The 15,396-nt window shown below is 43.2% G+C and overlaps 1 protein-coding gene and 1 non-coding gene across 2 annotated transcripts; both read right to left on the bottom strand.

Moving 5' to 3' along the window:
* Positions 1 to 3,874: 3,874 nt before the first annotated feature.
* On the bottom strand, positions 3,875 to 13,701 carry Eif4g2 (eukaryotic translation initiation factor 4 gamma 2). The gene is made up of 21 exons (XM_037203791.1): positions 13,487 to 13,701; positions 13,012 to 13,077; positions 12,337 to 12,477; positions 11,372 to 11,474; positions 10,462 to 10,593; positions 10,306 to 10,372; positions 10,016 to 10,167; positions 9,572 to 9,682; positions 9,368 to 9,451; positions 9,187 to 9,285; positions 8,864 to 9,002; positions 8,621 to 8,781; positions 8,166 to 8,279; positions 7,497 to 7,622; positions 7,256 to 7,360; positions 6,943 to 7,158; positions 6,606 to 6,864; positions 6,301 to 6,505; positions 5,980 to 6,191; positions 5,762 to 5,883; positions 3,875 to 4,701 (listed from the first exon to the last, which is right to left on the bottom strand). The coding sequence occupies exons 1-21, from the start codon at positions 13,699 to 13,701 to the stop codon at positions 4,636 to 4,638; spliced, it is 2,895 nt and encodes a 964-aa protein (XP_037059686.1). The 3' UTR covers positions 3,875 to 4,635.
* Positions 7,928 to 8,114, bottom strand: LOC114697607. Its single transcript, XR_003735221.1, has one exon. It is a non-coding gene; the product is annotated as a small nucleolar RNA SNORD97 (small nucleolar RNA).
* Positions 13,702 to 15,396: the final 1,695 nt, after the last annotated feature.

Below are 15,396 nucleotides of genomic sequence, written 5' to 3'. Positions count from 1 at the left end.
TGACATAACTGCCTCCAGCAAGGCTCCACTTCCTAAAGATTTCATAACCTCTCCAAATAGTGCAACCACCTGGGCGACAAAGTGTTCAGTTACATGCTCCTACAGGGGACATTTCCCATTCAAACCACCAGTAACTTCTCTGGTTAATGAGACCAAAATAGCTAACAAGCAATTCACGGAGGGAAGGATTTATTTTGAGCTACATTTCAAGAGATATAGTCCAAAGTGGCAGAGAAGGCATGGTGGTGGTAACATGAGGTCACTGGTCACATTGTACCCACAATCAGGAAGCAAAGAAAGGTGAGTGCTAGTACTTTATCCATGCTTCTATACACTCACTGGCTCCCCAAACTAGACTTGGATGATTTTTTTTTTTTTTTTGGTCTGTCATCCTCTATCTAGGGTGACTAGACATTTGTTTACCTCATTCCCATTCCAGGAAGTCACACAGGAGTACTTGACCAGTCACATTATAAGAAGGAGTGCAGAAAAAGGGAAAAGAAATGAAAGGGGGCTGGTGACATGGCATTTGCTGCACAAGTCACATGATCTGAACTGAATTCCAAGAACCAACCTTAAAGCCAGCTAAAGTGGCTCATGTCTGTAATTCTAGCACTCCAATGGGATGGAAAGTGGAGACAGAAGTGGATGGAAACTCACTGTTGTGCTGTGGCAGGAACAAAGAGACTCTTCCTCACAAACAAGGTAGGAGAATGGACTTCCGAAAAGCTGTCCTCTGTCCCCATGCAAGTGCTGTGTCATTACACACAGACAGGCAGACACACACATACACATGTATGTATGTATGAAGGGCCCATCCCATAGGTATGAAGCTTCTTACTGGATGTGATGGTTAACCTTCCTTGCTAACTTTATTGTAAGTAAACTTCTGGGTGTGTCTATTTCCAGAGAGTTTTAAATATTTACTATTATTATTATTGGTTTTTTTGAGACAGAGTTTCTCTGTGTAGTTTTGGTGCCTGTCCTGGAGCTCGCTCTGTAGACCAGGCTGGCCTTGAACTCACAGAAATCCACCTGGCTCTGCCTCCTGAGTGCTGGGATTCAAGGCATGTGTCACGGATGCCCGGCCTATTTATGCATTTTTAAAAAAATGTATGAATGCTGTCTGTATGTATGCCTGCATGCCAGAAGAGGGCATCAGATACCATTATAGATGGTTGGAGCCACCATGTGGTTGCTGGATATTGAACTCAGGACTCCTGGAAGAGCCGAGCCATCTCTCCAGCCCTATTTTAACTGGAGAGAGAAGAGCCACCTGAATGTGGGTGGGATCATCCTTGAGCAGGGGTCCCAGACTGAATAAAAAGAAATGAGCAATAACTTGAACCACAATGCAAGATTGGGGTTGGAATCATTTAAAGCTTTTGGTCAAGGTGTTATGACTTATTCAATTGTTTCCCCCATCAGTAAATTAGAGATAGCATAGTACCTGGGGAAGCTAGGAAGATTAGATGGAATGAAGCAGTGTTTCTACTCCAATTTGACATACTAAATGCTCAGTGAATCAACCAAATGTCATAAAACAATGCAGACACTGGGTATTTTAGTGAATTATCACTGCTTGATAATATGATCCTTAGAGGACAGCCCATTCCATTTTTAATAAAGGCCTGTCTTTATTCTCTTGGACTGGTTTTACCATCACCCCATTGGTCTCCAGCCTCAGGCAACCTTACTCTGTTCAACCACCCTGACCTCAACATTCTCAAGACACAGTGAGCATCCATCCCCAACTCAGGTCCGTGGATTTGCTTCCTCTGAATGTTCTTCCTCTAGATAGTGGCTTGATTCCCTCCTGAACTTTGATCTTTTATCTCCCAAGTGGTATTCTTTGAACACCATTTCAGGTAGCACTGACGTCATTCCCTTCTCCTTGTCTCCCCTCCCTCGATGGAATACTACCCTAAGTATCTGTCTCTCCTGCCGACCAGAGTATGTTCCAGATCAGTGTTCAGCTGACCTGAACAGCCAGCCCTAAGGTGTCACTGAGTCACATCATTGTCATTGAACCAAGCTGAAGCTGAGATTCTCACTTGAGTATGTCCACCAGGTCTTTTTGGATGCAGGACAAAGATCCTTTTATCTTGCCACCCAAGTCCCATCCTGGGGCCTGGCAGAGGGCTCTGAGAGCACTCTTAGTGGGTAGATGGAAGGCTTTCTGGCCTGTTTTCCAGACCCAGGTTCCAAGTGACGTGGGGGTGTGGAGAGGCCATGTGATTCCCCATGTTTCAGCTCTTCTGCTCATATCTACCTGGACTGGACTTGCCAGCTTGTCTGACAGGGAGACAAAGTGGGGAAGAGCTTTGTAAATCTGTCTCCTGCTCTACCTCAACACTGAGGGTTACTGGTCCACAACACCCCAAGGATTTGAAGGATAACCTTCATTTGGGGGTATGAAAGGATTAGCCATCCATCAAAGCATGAGCAGCAGTTCCAGAGCCTGCTTTCAAGAAACTCACTTTTGAGTGTGCCTTAAAAAATTCTCTCTCTCTCACACACACACACACACACACATACATTTCATATAACCATTGCATTTGTGAAGGATGTTTAAAACTGGGTCACAAGCACTGTAAAGTATTAGGATCAAGGGGTGTAACAAATGAGAAAAACCCAGGTCACTATCCAAACATTTATTTGTTACTAGTTTTTCTAGTGGGTGGGGCAATACACAGATCATTTCAGTTAGTGTGTTAGCCCTAACTCAGTTACCATGCAGTCAATCAATCTTCAGTTCAAAGACAATTTTTTATCCAGGACATTTTGGATCCTAAACCTAATTCTGAATTGCCCTGTAATTCCTAATTCCCAAAATTCACTAAGATTGAAGGTCACGAAATCCCATTCAGCAGTGATGAGATGCACCTACACTGTCCCTTTGGTGCTCAGCTTTCACCAAGGGGTGGATGAGTAGTGGACCACATGGTAGGTTATTGTGGGATGAGCCTCAATCCCACAATTACCCTTGTCTGTCCACTTAAGCAACTCTTCCCAGATTCTTTTACTCCACTGAGAGTTGATGATGAGAGCCCCCAAAGCAGACCAGGGTTCTGGCTGGGAGAAAGCAAGGGGTCTATCTGTCCCTACTCAATTCTGCTGTAGGCTTTTGGAGCTGGTGACACCTGAGAACAGATATTGGCAGAGGATGCTGGGGACACAGTGGGACTTGACCCAGCCAGGCTATTTCTGTGGTCTACTGTTCTCTGGGTTCCCTGTGGACCTTCCAGTAACATCTCAAAAAAACCTTGACTGACACACTCCTCACTGTCCTGGCAGAGGAAGAAGGCAAGATCTTTGAGTGAAATTAATTACACCAACATCTGAAGGTTAACAGCTTAAGGAGAGCACTGTTTCAGGTAGAGGAACTGCATATTGCAAGGGCTAGACAAAATCAAAAGCAGTGAGAGGGAGCCAACTTTATGATGACCTAAAGTCTAGCATTTGCTGGGTTCTAAACAACAGGGCAGTTTATTTTTCCGTTTTTTGCTCTGCTTGTTTTGTTTTGAAGAGTAAATGGAGATTAAGGGCAAAGCAGGTACCTCAGAGCAAAGAGGAAGCAGAGCTGAAGAGTTGATACACAGTCTATAACAGTAAAGGCAGCTCCAGACTAAGTTGACAGTTTGTATTAGAACAAGACTGACAGGAAAACAGTCATAGGGTGAAAAACTGAATACCTGAAAATATGACAACGAATGATGCTTACAGGGTGAATCACTACTGAATAGCACTGGTGTTAAGACTATGTAGCTAAAAATTTCCCAAGTTCTTAAACTGAGATAAGTCCATACCTCAAAACAAAATGAACAATTCTCCATAACTTTGCAGGTACTATTTGAAGTCATGTACAACTACATCAAGTATCACAATGTTTATTGATAGATACAAGTATATAAAATCAGGGCATGAACATGACTTGATAAATTAAGTAGACTTAATTTCAATACTATAATAAGAGGGACCAATTCAAATTCTCACCATTTGTTTCACACCCACAAAAACCACTTCAAGGGCATTAAAGATCTCTCAAAACTGATCAGTTTTGTGCAAGTAAACCATGTTTCTTTTAAAAAGACTTGTGCACTTGCCCAGGCTCAAGGATATTAAAATCTAGCACATAAAGCCCATTACTAGAGGTAGAAATACAGGCAATATACTATTACGGCAACAACCATCAATTACAGTTAAGAATTTTTCTGTAACAACCAAATGGATAATCAAATATTGCAACAACTCAAGTATTACTGAGCAAAGTGCATCTCTACAGTATTCAGTGTTGCTATTCAGTTTTCTAACTTAAAACAGCCTATGGTAACTGGCAGCAAAGAAGGTCCTTGCAATAGACTGCCTCTGCTTGAGAACTTAGGATGTAATTATTGCATGCTGCTAATATTCTATCTAAACATTAAGGATACTCCTAAAGTATTTGATGGTAGACTATGATTAAGACATCACACTACAAAAACCTTATGCAGAAGGAAACCTTACTGACGTGCTTCTGCTTTAAATATTGTGAAAAAACGTTACAGCGGAATGAATTTTCGCAGTGGTTAGGTCAAATGCAGTTACATCATAGCAACAGTATGTTTTGCACAATTTAAGGCTTTGGCTGGTTCTTTAGTCAGCTTCTTCCTCTGATTCTTCTTCTTCAGCAGTTTCTAGCCAGGTTAGCCACTGATTTACCTGTAAATTAAATTTGTAATTTAATGAAACTTAGTAGTATAGTATATAAAAATTAAGTTTTGAGGGCTGGAGAGATGGCTCGGTGGTTAATTAAGAACACTGACTGCTCTTCCAGAGGACCTGGGTTCAATACCTAGCATTCACATGGCAGCTCACAACTGTCTATAGCTCCAATTCTAGGGGATCTAGCAAAATACCCAATGCACATAAAATAAAAATATATCGGCAGGGCTGTGGTGGCGCACGCCTTTAATCCCAGCACTCGGGAGGCAGAGGCAGGCGGATCTTTGTGAGTTCGAGGCCAGCCTGCCTCTAACCCCTAAGTGTTAGGTGGCTTCAAGGCACCTAGCTGTCAATGAACTAGCCTTATACTTCAGCTTGTCCACGACAGCAACTCTTCCAAACCAAATTTTATCAGCATATATATAGGAAGTAGGGTATGCCAAGCTGCATTCTGGAATTACTGTCAGATTCTCAAAAAAAAAAAAAAAAAAAAAGAATAGGGATAAATTCTTAAGAATGATCCTTATAAAAGTAGTCTAACAAACCTTAGAAGCTGTAAACCAGGGCTTCCTTAAAGCGGAGGCCCTAGAAAAATTAGAGTACTACCTCAATTGTGCTAAATAATAACCTTTAGCACTCAAGTTAATATATTTACACTATGTAAAGATTAAGAGTAGTTTCAAGTTCTATCCCCAGGGCTCCAATTCCACTTGGTAACAGAAAACCAAACTAGATCAAACTAAAAAATATGCTTTTAAGTTAAAACCCAAACTTATTTAATCCTTTAACCATGCAAGCAAGCAGCTTTGCCAAAATCATTACCTACCTCTAATTGAACACCTTTACATCCCACTATGATTTTAAGCATGATTTCATACTATACTATCTCTTTATCACATTTGCTAGCTGCCTAGTTAACCACATCTTGTATATAACAGTGCAGACTGACATACTACCAAAGACAGACAATAAAAAAAAAAAAAAAAAAAAAAAAAAAAAACAAAAAAAAACATACCAGGTCAAGTCAATAGCAAAAAAATCTTAACAAAGCACTTACCTGGAACAAAGCCTTGCCTTTTCCTGGAAACTCTTGAGTTATGTCTTCCTTCCAAGCCAAGAAAGCTTCCTCCTCAATAATTTCCATGTCATAGAAATGAACAAAAAATCGAAGTAACATGCCTTAAAACAGAACAAAAACCCAGCATGTGATTCCATTATTCGGTGTGGTATTTCAGACTGCCCTCATCCCCTAACTCCTGCCCCCAGTCACCTCACCTTTTGGGAAGCTGCTGTTGTAACAGTGCACCTGCAGAGCATACAGGGCACTGACCTGGAGATCCACATGATCATGAAGGAATTTCTGCATCACTGGCTTAAAAGAGAGCAGCAGTTGTTTTTCTTGCTCTAACTGTTCTTTGGAAGGAGCAGAGGAAGAATCTGTTTCATCGCTAGGTGGGCTTACTTCACTAGAAATGTACTGTAAGAAGCTGAACAGCAGGATCATGTTAGAAACTGCAGTTGTCTAGTTTAACACTAATTCTCGGGCCTCTGCCCTGTATAGGCTTTCTTTCTAGCAAATGAAACTATTCAGCTTACCTGGTCATTAAGATGTTCACAAATCCTTTATCTACATGAAGTTTGGGAGAGATGTTATCTTTAATCCATTTATATATAGTTTGAGGGGATGGATCCAGCTTAATTTGCTTCAATAGCTCCTTCTCCAATTTAAGGAGCGGGAATAAGAAACTCAGTCCCTTTCCTTCCAAAATCTCCAACATTCGATCCTTATTCTGATCAATTTCTGTAAAGACATTTTTCATTTTACCAGGTTGGCCTAAGACAAGAGTTTCACAAATGATTTCCTAATACACAAAAGTCTCCATCAGTCAGCGAGCTCTTACCCGGCAGCATTTTCTGCATATTGACCTTGCTTTGTTGAAAGAGTTCAGTGAGCCATTCTCGGTCTTGTAATTTAGCTAACTGTTGAAGACAAAGTAAGAAGAGAGGGAAGTGGGTGCCACTCTCCAGCGGCTGAGCTAGTTCGGAAATGCTCACCAACTCCGAAATTATAGCACGAGCTGCAAACTGTGCCAAGTAAGATTTCACCAAGGGGATGTCAACCTCCAGTTTGGGGCACTGCTCCAATACGTTCAGGAAAGCCTTGGGAAGAATGTAAAAAAGTTTTAGTTTCCAACCATAACTGGAAAGTGTTATCATACAATCAGTACAATGTTCTACCTGCATGAAGTTGTCACTTGTGGCTATCCCTTCCTGTTTGAGTAAACTGATCAAAGAGCTTGCTTTTTCTTTATCTTCATCACTTCTATCTAGTGACAGGATGATCACTTTGCTTAACATCTCAGGAAGAAAGTGTTTCGGGGCTCTCATTTCTCTCACACCACTGACTGCCTCATTTGCATTTCCACTGTTCAGATATTCAGTCACAACGGCTTCCTGAAAAGAACACAATCCAATTCCCATCAGTGGTCCCTGTCCTCATTTGTTTTCTAAGCAGTAGAGATGATGATTTAGGGAGCTATTTGTAACTTACAGTCAGTTTAAGTAGTTCCTCCTTTGACGGTGGTGGCTTTTTGGTAGTCTTGGCAGGCTTTTCCTGGATAAGTGGTGGATTAGTTTTGAGACCAAGCTGAGGTGTCTAAAGACAAGCAGTACAACACATGTTTAATCAAAATGTAACAAACCAAAAAGAACAGTACCACCATGATGCAGAGGGAAGGCAACACTGAGAAGTGAGGACACATCTTCAGGGAGTAGAGACTTTGGGCCCATACCTGTCCCAGAGGTGGTGTTTGAGTGCGTGGTGGCTGTGCACTGGGAGGAATCATGGTTATCTGGGGCTGAAGCTTTGGCACCTGATTTTTATTCATTAGGAACGACTGAGCAGGCCTCAAACTAATCTAAAATCAAAAATAAATCAACACATAACAAGTTAAAAGAGCTAATAAACATGAAATGTTAACACTTTTAATACCTAGCATTAATTCTAAACAAAACTAAGATACTTCCTATCATGTAATAAATTCAACTGGGAAAAGTCATCTGCAGAAGATACTGGGGAAGAGTAAGATACTGTTTACAAACCTTAGTTTGTACCACAATTTGCCAGTATCAGCAATACAGATAGATACTTTATTCTACTTACAGAGAAACCACCAACATCTTAACCATTTTTTATGCTAACTAGTAAAAGTTACTTAGAAACTTGCCCTCATATCTCATAATCTTCGCTCATAGGACGCTGGACATCCAAAGAGAGAAAAAGAAGCGAGAGAAAAAGGAGGAAAAGTAGATAGAGAAGAGTTAAAGAAAGAGTAGAGAAGAGAAGAGGAAAAAAAGGGAAAGCATCCAGCTTAAGTCCTCTTTCGCGTCTTTTTATAATCATCGGGCAAGAGACATCTGCACTGACAAACTACTGCATAGAAGTAATGTAGGCAATGTACCTCATCTGCATTAAGCTGTCCTTTCTTAGAAAACCGAGGTGGCATATCCTTCGACTGTCCTTGCAGCTGGGATAAGAGTCCCTGACTCTGGTTATGGTAGAGCTGGCTTAGCCCCTATTTCAGAAAGGGAGAGAGAAAGTCTAGATAAAAATCATGGTAATCAAGTACCAAGGGAATGAGCCAAGCCATTGCCTTGCCCAGAGATTAACTGCAATTGCCCAGAAAAGATGAAACAGGGAAGAATATCTAACCTATCTGTTGAATAAACTGATGTGATTTTACTAATTAAGGATACACATTTTACTCAATTTGAAACAACAGTCAGACGGAGAGTTGGTTAAGAAAAAAAAAGTATCAAAAGTAAAATTCCGCTTCATTTAAAAATAAATAATAAAGGGCAAAATGTATTGGACCTAAAGCTAGCCCTGACGTTATAAACACTGTCAATATCTTACCTGGCTTTTCATAAATTTGCCCCCCATCTCTCCAAATTGCGACTGTGTGGGAGGCATGATGTGTCCCCCATGGCCATTGAAGAGCTGATTTGAACGATGACGTCCCATCGTGGGTGAAAATCTATCCTGGATAACTCCTGGACCAGTACCAATTCCACTACCTTAAAATACAGAAAATTCTTAGAACACCATTAAAACATTAACTTTTAGTTTAACCAAAACACTACTTTATTTAAAAACTACCTGGCATTTGTCCAAACATATCAGCAAGTCCTCCAAGTGGGTCCCTATCCATTTTCATCCTTGGCGGCATGAACGGTCCCTCCAGGAAGAAGTCATTCCTCCCTTGAGCCATAGGAGCAGGAATAAACACTCCTAGATCCTTTGAGAAGAAAGTGGATAAATATTGTTGTCTGTAGACCCTGTAATTACTTACAGTTCTCTAACTTCCCTCCAAAATGGCATGAAGGACACTAGGAAACCTCACTACCAGTAAGACAATTCTAGTTTTCAGAAGAGTTAAGGAAAGGACTACACTATAAAAAAGAATCCAAAACTTCTCTTACTTTTACTGCATCTTGACGGATTTGATTGATCGTCTTTGGTCCATTGTCAAGAAAAGCCTTGCGAGGAACCCAATGGTGTTCTCGCAACTCTACGGTATCCTGTCATTTTAAAAAGTATACATTTTATTTTACTATTCCAAAGGAAAAACTCAATCTTATTGGACATTGTTAAAAATCTTACCTGCAGTAGGAAACGAATCCTTGCTGGCAATTCCTTACTTAACATTAAGGAACACATTCTGGCAAAGTACTGATCCATTAAGGACTGATAAAAAGACAAAACAAAACAAAACTAGAACTAAGATAAATGTGCATACTATTTAAGGCATTTTGGAGTATCACACCCCAACTCACAAGACATACTACCTTCCCACTGTTCTCATACCTTGGCTCGTTCATGGTCTAAGCGAGGTCCTACTGTCCTCATTATCTGACAGAGGCACTCCAAATCCTCTCCCATATCTTTGAGTTGGACTCTCTTCTTCTTTTCCAAAAGCTACCAAAAGAACAGATTTAAAACAGTTATTCTGGCTTATGTTGTATTATCTCCTTAGATTTGGACTGACTCAATTCCTAGAGCATGTAAAACAATGCTTTCCTACTAGCCTGTGTTGAAGAAATTAAATTCCTCTAGGAAATTTTAACACAGACAAAGCAATCCAATCTATCTCTATAATGCATACTTCAAAATCCTCAATTTTCTTTCGTTACCACAACTATGTTAGTAGCCACCCAGCTATCTTCTCATATGCTACAATTGACTAATTTCCCCCCAAATAAGGACATTCTCACTGACTACCTCACCCTAAGCTACTCCAGTCATACTCACTGTTTTGATGCACTTATGAAGGATAGATTCATGAATAAGATCAAGCTTGCCAAGTTCTCCAATGAATTTGATGTTCCCCAACATCTTGATCTTAGCAATGGCTCTCTGTTCCTCCTCCTCAGGGAGGAGGGGATTTTCACGCTTATCATAGACTGAGGAAGAGGAGGCAAACAGAAGAACACTTAGAACCATTCTTGCACGTGTTCTGACCTAGTTTACACCTAGGCCACGGAATGCATGAATCTAATAAAAAGACACAGTACTAGTTAACAGTAAATTTAAATTCTTACCATCAACATTTCTGGTTCGGTTTTCAAATTCATCTTGCAATTTGGAAATCAAGAGGCGTCTGAATGTCTATTTGCAAACAACAGGCATTATACTTTGTTAATAAGGAATCTTCCAAATTACTTTTAAAACAAAATAAACAAAAAACTGCCACTTACTGTGCTTTGCTTCTGTCCTGGTTGACCCTCTGCTGCTGGGCCATCAAAGTTTGGTGCATCTTCTGCCAATCGCAGACATAGCTGAGCATACAGCGAGCTATACTTTGGCTCTTCTAGGGCTTTGTCCACAATCTACAAAAGTCATCACAAAACAAACTAGCATGAATCAGAGGCTGAAAAGAGCCCCCTCTTAAATAGCCTTAATCTTACAATTCACAATAAACTACAGTCTCAATTCATTTGGACTTGGACAACACCTCAGAAAAATAAAACCATTTCTAAAGTTTTTTTTTTTTTTTAAACATCATCTGTGGTACAATCTAATAAATGTCATGTTGTATACCCCAGCTAAAAAATATCAGGACTAGGGGCTGGAGAGATGGCTCAGCAGTTAAGAGTACTGGCTGCTCTTCCAGAGGTCCTGAGTTCAATTCCCAGCAACCACATGGTGGCTCACAAGCATCTGTAATGAGATCTGGTGCCCTCTTCTGGCCTGCAGGCATACATGCAGGCAGAACACTGTATACATAATAAATAAATAAATCTTTAAGAACTATAAACCACAAAGACAGTGTTGAGTGGGGGATCTTACTCTGTGGTTGCTAGTCTTGCAAAACAAGATGCCAGAATGCTATAAATTATCACAAATTCCCAAAACCACTTTCACAAAAGGAAAACTCAACAGCTGTTTCCAGACAGCTTGGTAAACCAAGGCAAATGAGGATTCAAGGTTCACCTTTTGAATCTTGATGCCATTAAAAGTGGTTCTGTTTTTATTAATATCATTACTCAGACACACATACCTATACCTAGGACTTATCTCATGATTTAATGCAATAATCAAGTGTAAGAAATTTGGGTCTGTTAATTTATTTTCTTCCCCTCTTTTAAGCTAACATTTTAAACTTACCAGCAGTATGACCCCTTTAAGGATGAGTTTAGACTCTACACCCACATTGAGGAGCTCAAGGCATAGCTTGTCAAACTTTTCAGGAGTAAGCTTATTTAGTATGCTGGGGGAAAAAACAACACATTTCAAGTGTGGGTTAACAATTATTTTCTGAGCTGAAAAAATAGCATTTAAATTGAGTCTCCCTTTACTAGCTCCCTAAAGAGGGACAAACGTTCCCCTTTCTTCCCAATTTATTCTTTGATAATTCCATACAGTGTATTTTTATTATACTCTTTTCTGACCTCCAACTCCTTCCCTACCCCACTTCATGCTCTTTGCTCTTTCTCTAAGAAAAAGTCACTGAAAACCTAATTTGTGTTGGCCATTTGTTCTTGAGCATAGATAGGACCTTGCCCTGGAATGTGGCTAACATGTCCAGCATCACTCCATGGGACAAAACAAAATTCTCTCCCTCCCAACAGCTCTGAATTGCCAGTAGCTTCTTGGCTAAGAGTGGGACTTTATGGGCCCACTCCCCAACCTTTATGTTGGGAATTTTCTCTGGCTTGACTTATGTAAATCTTGTGCATGCTGTCACAGAAGTGTTCATTTTTCATCTAACCAGAGATGCTGGAATACACTTCTCACAGATACATACTATGACATCTGAATTATATCTGGGCTTTCCTGCCGTTTCACAAGAAACCTTCCTCAAAACTCAGAGCACAAGGTTCTCATTATCTGGACTTAACCATACGTAAGTTAAGATGGTTGTATTTACCCACATCACTGATGTTACACACCAGTCCAACATGGATATGACAGCACAAGCTTATGGGTAAAATAAGCAAATGACTCCTGCTGCCAAATACCTATAGGCAATGGAGTACTCTTCTAAGGTGAATCTTCCCTTTCAATTGTGCACCACACACTACAACAGCAGAGCTAATCTCTACTCCCTCCTAACAGACCCTGACACTTACCCTCTTACTTTCCTGAAGATTGCATCATGTCGTTCTTTTTCATTTGCGGAGTTGTTTGCTGCGGAGTTGTCATCTCGTCTAGTGCTTCGTGCAGGAATCCATTTCTGAGCGTTTTGCCCTGGGGTTTTCCCCAGGAACTCGCTAATTTGATAAAACATCAACAAAGTAGCTTACAATTAGGAAAGTCTAACACAGCATGCACTCATATAACCCTAAAACTTTGCTAAACAGAAACAAAACCTTAGGCTTTACATTTTCCCCCACAACAAAGCAATCCTGGAAATTTTATTTCTCAAACAGCACCAGAATCATCTAGAAGGCCATTCCCAATTTCTGTTGTAGTAAGTTTTGGGTAGTACTGAGAATTTTCATTCCTGGTAATATATTCCCAGGTAATGTCAAAACTGCTGATTCAGGAACCAAACCTTGAGACTTAATACTAAAATGCTTAACAAACATATTCCATACTGGCCACATCACAAAAACCAAATATCAGGGATAGTAATTTTGGAATACCAGTAAATATAAACCAAGAGAATGAAAAACAGTTTGAATTTATAAATTCACATCAGAATTACTGATGATTTCCCAAGAATTATCCTGTTAGGCACTGAGAAGTCTTTAATCAATCAAATTGACAATTTATAAAAGTCACTGTCTTTCAAGTTACCATACCTGTTGCCAGCAGTCTTGGGATAGTGCTGAGGTGCACCCCTACTTCCTCCTCCGCCCGAAGAAGCACTATTCAAAAGAAATTTTTACTATACCAATTATGTCTCACTCAAAAGGGAACCTATTTATATTTTAGAAATTGCACCACACCCGAGACTGAACTCTGGCCTAAAAGAAAATGAACCAGAGGCTAGAGATGGCTCAGCTGTTTGATAGCGGTGGCTGCTCTTCCAAAGGACAAGGGTTCAATTCCTAACACCCACATGGCGGCTCACAACTGTCTTCAACTCCAGTCCCAGGGGATCTGATGCCCTCTTCTGACACTGCACACGGAGGTGCAGACAAAACAGCACCCCCCACCAAAAAATAATCCATTTACTCTTCCGAAAACAATTCTAGAACCGCAGCACCATTAAGTGGGATTTGGTAGTGGTTTTTATGATTTGCCATTTCATCCCCCCCATGTATCTACCCGTACCTGAAACGAGAAGCACCCCCTTCTGCAATCGCACTCTCCACTTTGGCGGCTTGACAACGAAGAATCTTCAAAAGAATAATATTAATGGATGGGGTGGGGAGGGGAGGGGATGGTACAAATGAAAAGCCTGGAACGAGAGAGAACACCAAAATTAGGCACTGCCAGCATACAGATCTATAAATCTTCAGTCTATCGTAATTTATTTCAGCGCTCATACTGCAGCTGATTAACTTTCACTGCATTGCAGCCCTCAGAAGACTAAAATAGAACAAAGTCAAAACCACAAATACAAATTAAAATCTTGTTTAGTTACGTGGATTCCCTTAGTGTTCAAGGTTGCAAAGAATAGCCTTTGTGTGTGTGTGGGGGGGGTGTGTGAAAAAAAATCTGGATATTGCCTAGAACGCAGCCATATTCTGGGGCCTTATTTAACAGAAATGCTCTTAACACCGGCGGTGCTACGAGGGAAATGTCTGCTGTACTGATAAGTGGGGCCTGGGCACCGAGAGGCAGGCCAGGGTCTCACTACCCGCTGTTGGACAGCTTTTTCCTCTGCTCGTCCTTTCACCCCTTCCCACAGGGCGCGTGTGGAAAGCCGCCGCCGGAAGACCGGGGCCACAACATGGCAGCAGGAACCTCCGCCCCACTCCGCGCGAACAAAAGAGCAGCGGGTTCCTCCCCTAAGCCAAGTCTGGCCGGGCTTCCGACCGGCGCCTAAGAAGGACCAGGGCCTGGGCGGGAGGCGCCCCCTCCGGGCCGGCCCTTTCTTTGTTCTCCCGCAGGAAGGCGGCCTCCTGCCCACCCGCCGCCTCCACCATAAATCCCCGGCTGACAGCGCCGCGGCCCACAAAGGGAACGGAGACCCGCTCTCGGCCTCCCCGGAGCGGGGCAGCCCGCGACAGGACCCACACACCTCCTCCCCACCGGGAGGCCGGGCTCCGGACTCGTCCGCCTCGCTGGTCCCGCGCCAACGGCCGGGCCCTGCCGCTGGCCGCGTCCCTCCCGCCGAGGCGCGAGGCCCGCCACGCTCGCACGCTGTCCTCGCACCCCGCGGCAGGGTCCCGGCCGAGCCCGCCACTCGGCCGCACGCCGGCCTAGCCCAGACCGCAGAGTCTCTCTCCTCGGTCGGCACGGGAAGGAGAGCAGAGGCCAGAGACTTCTAGGTGGCCCAGAGGTAGAGGAAAGGCGCCCCGCCCGGCTCCGCCTGCGGCCGCCATTTTGTACCACTCGACAAGAAGCGGCCAGGGGCGGCGGCCATCTTAGAGGGCTCCGCTCGGCGGCGGCGGCTCCACTCACCTTCACCGAGAACTCAGCAGCTGCCGCCGCAGCTGCCTCCTCTGGATCCGGTCGTCGGGGACGGGGAAGGGAGGGGGAAGGGGAACGGAAAACAAAAAAGGGGGAGGGAAGGGGGAGGAAGGAGTCGGGGACGGCCTGAAACTCTCAGCTCAGAGGACTCGCTGCTGCAGCCACCACCTGGTACCCGCCGCCACCTCCATAGAGCTCCGGCTCGCTGCTGGCGCTGAGGCGTGTCTGAAGCCGAACTTATCACTCTGGGGCGGCCGACCCACCAGAGCCTCCCCGAGTGGCTCCTTCGCTATCCAATCAGCAGCCGGGCTTCCGTCCACCACCAATCCGCGCAGACCGGCGGGGAGGAGCCACCGGGCAAGCTAGGTTGCGGCGCAGCCCCGCCGCAGTGCGCAAAGCCATATTCGCGAAGGCTCTGGGGCCAAGCCAGTGGCGTAAGGGTGGCGGGCCGGCGCGCTGCGGGGCTTTTGCGTAGCGCCGGGAGCCCGGTGAGTGTGCGTCGCCGGGCCGGCGTGTCTTCCCGGGCCGGCGCTTTGTTCCAGAGTCCGAGCCCCACGCTTGCCTAGAAGAACCTCTTCCTTGCCTCTCCTCCTGGACCTGCCCGG

The sequence above is a fragment of the Peromyscus leucopus genome, chromosome 1 (genome assembly GCF_004664715.2).
Source record: "Peromyscus leucopus breed LL Stock chromosome 1, UCI_PerLeu_2.1, whole genome shotgun sequence".
Taxonomy (NCBI): Eukaryota; Metazoa; Chordata; class Mammalia; order Rodentia; family Cricetidae; genus Peromyscus; species Peromyscus leucopus.
Note: the sequence above shows the minus strand (reverse complement) of the source record. Positions and strands in the feature narration are given on the sequence as shown.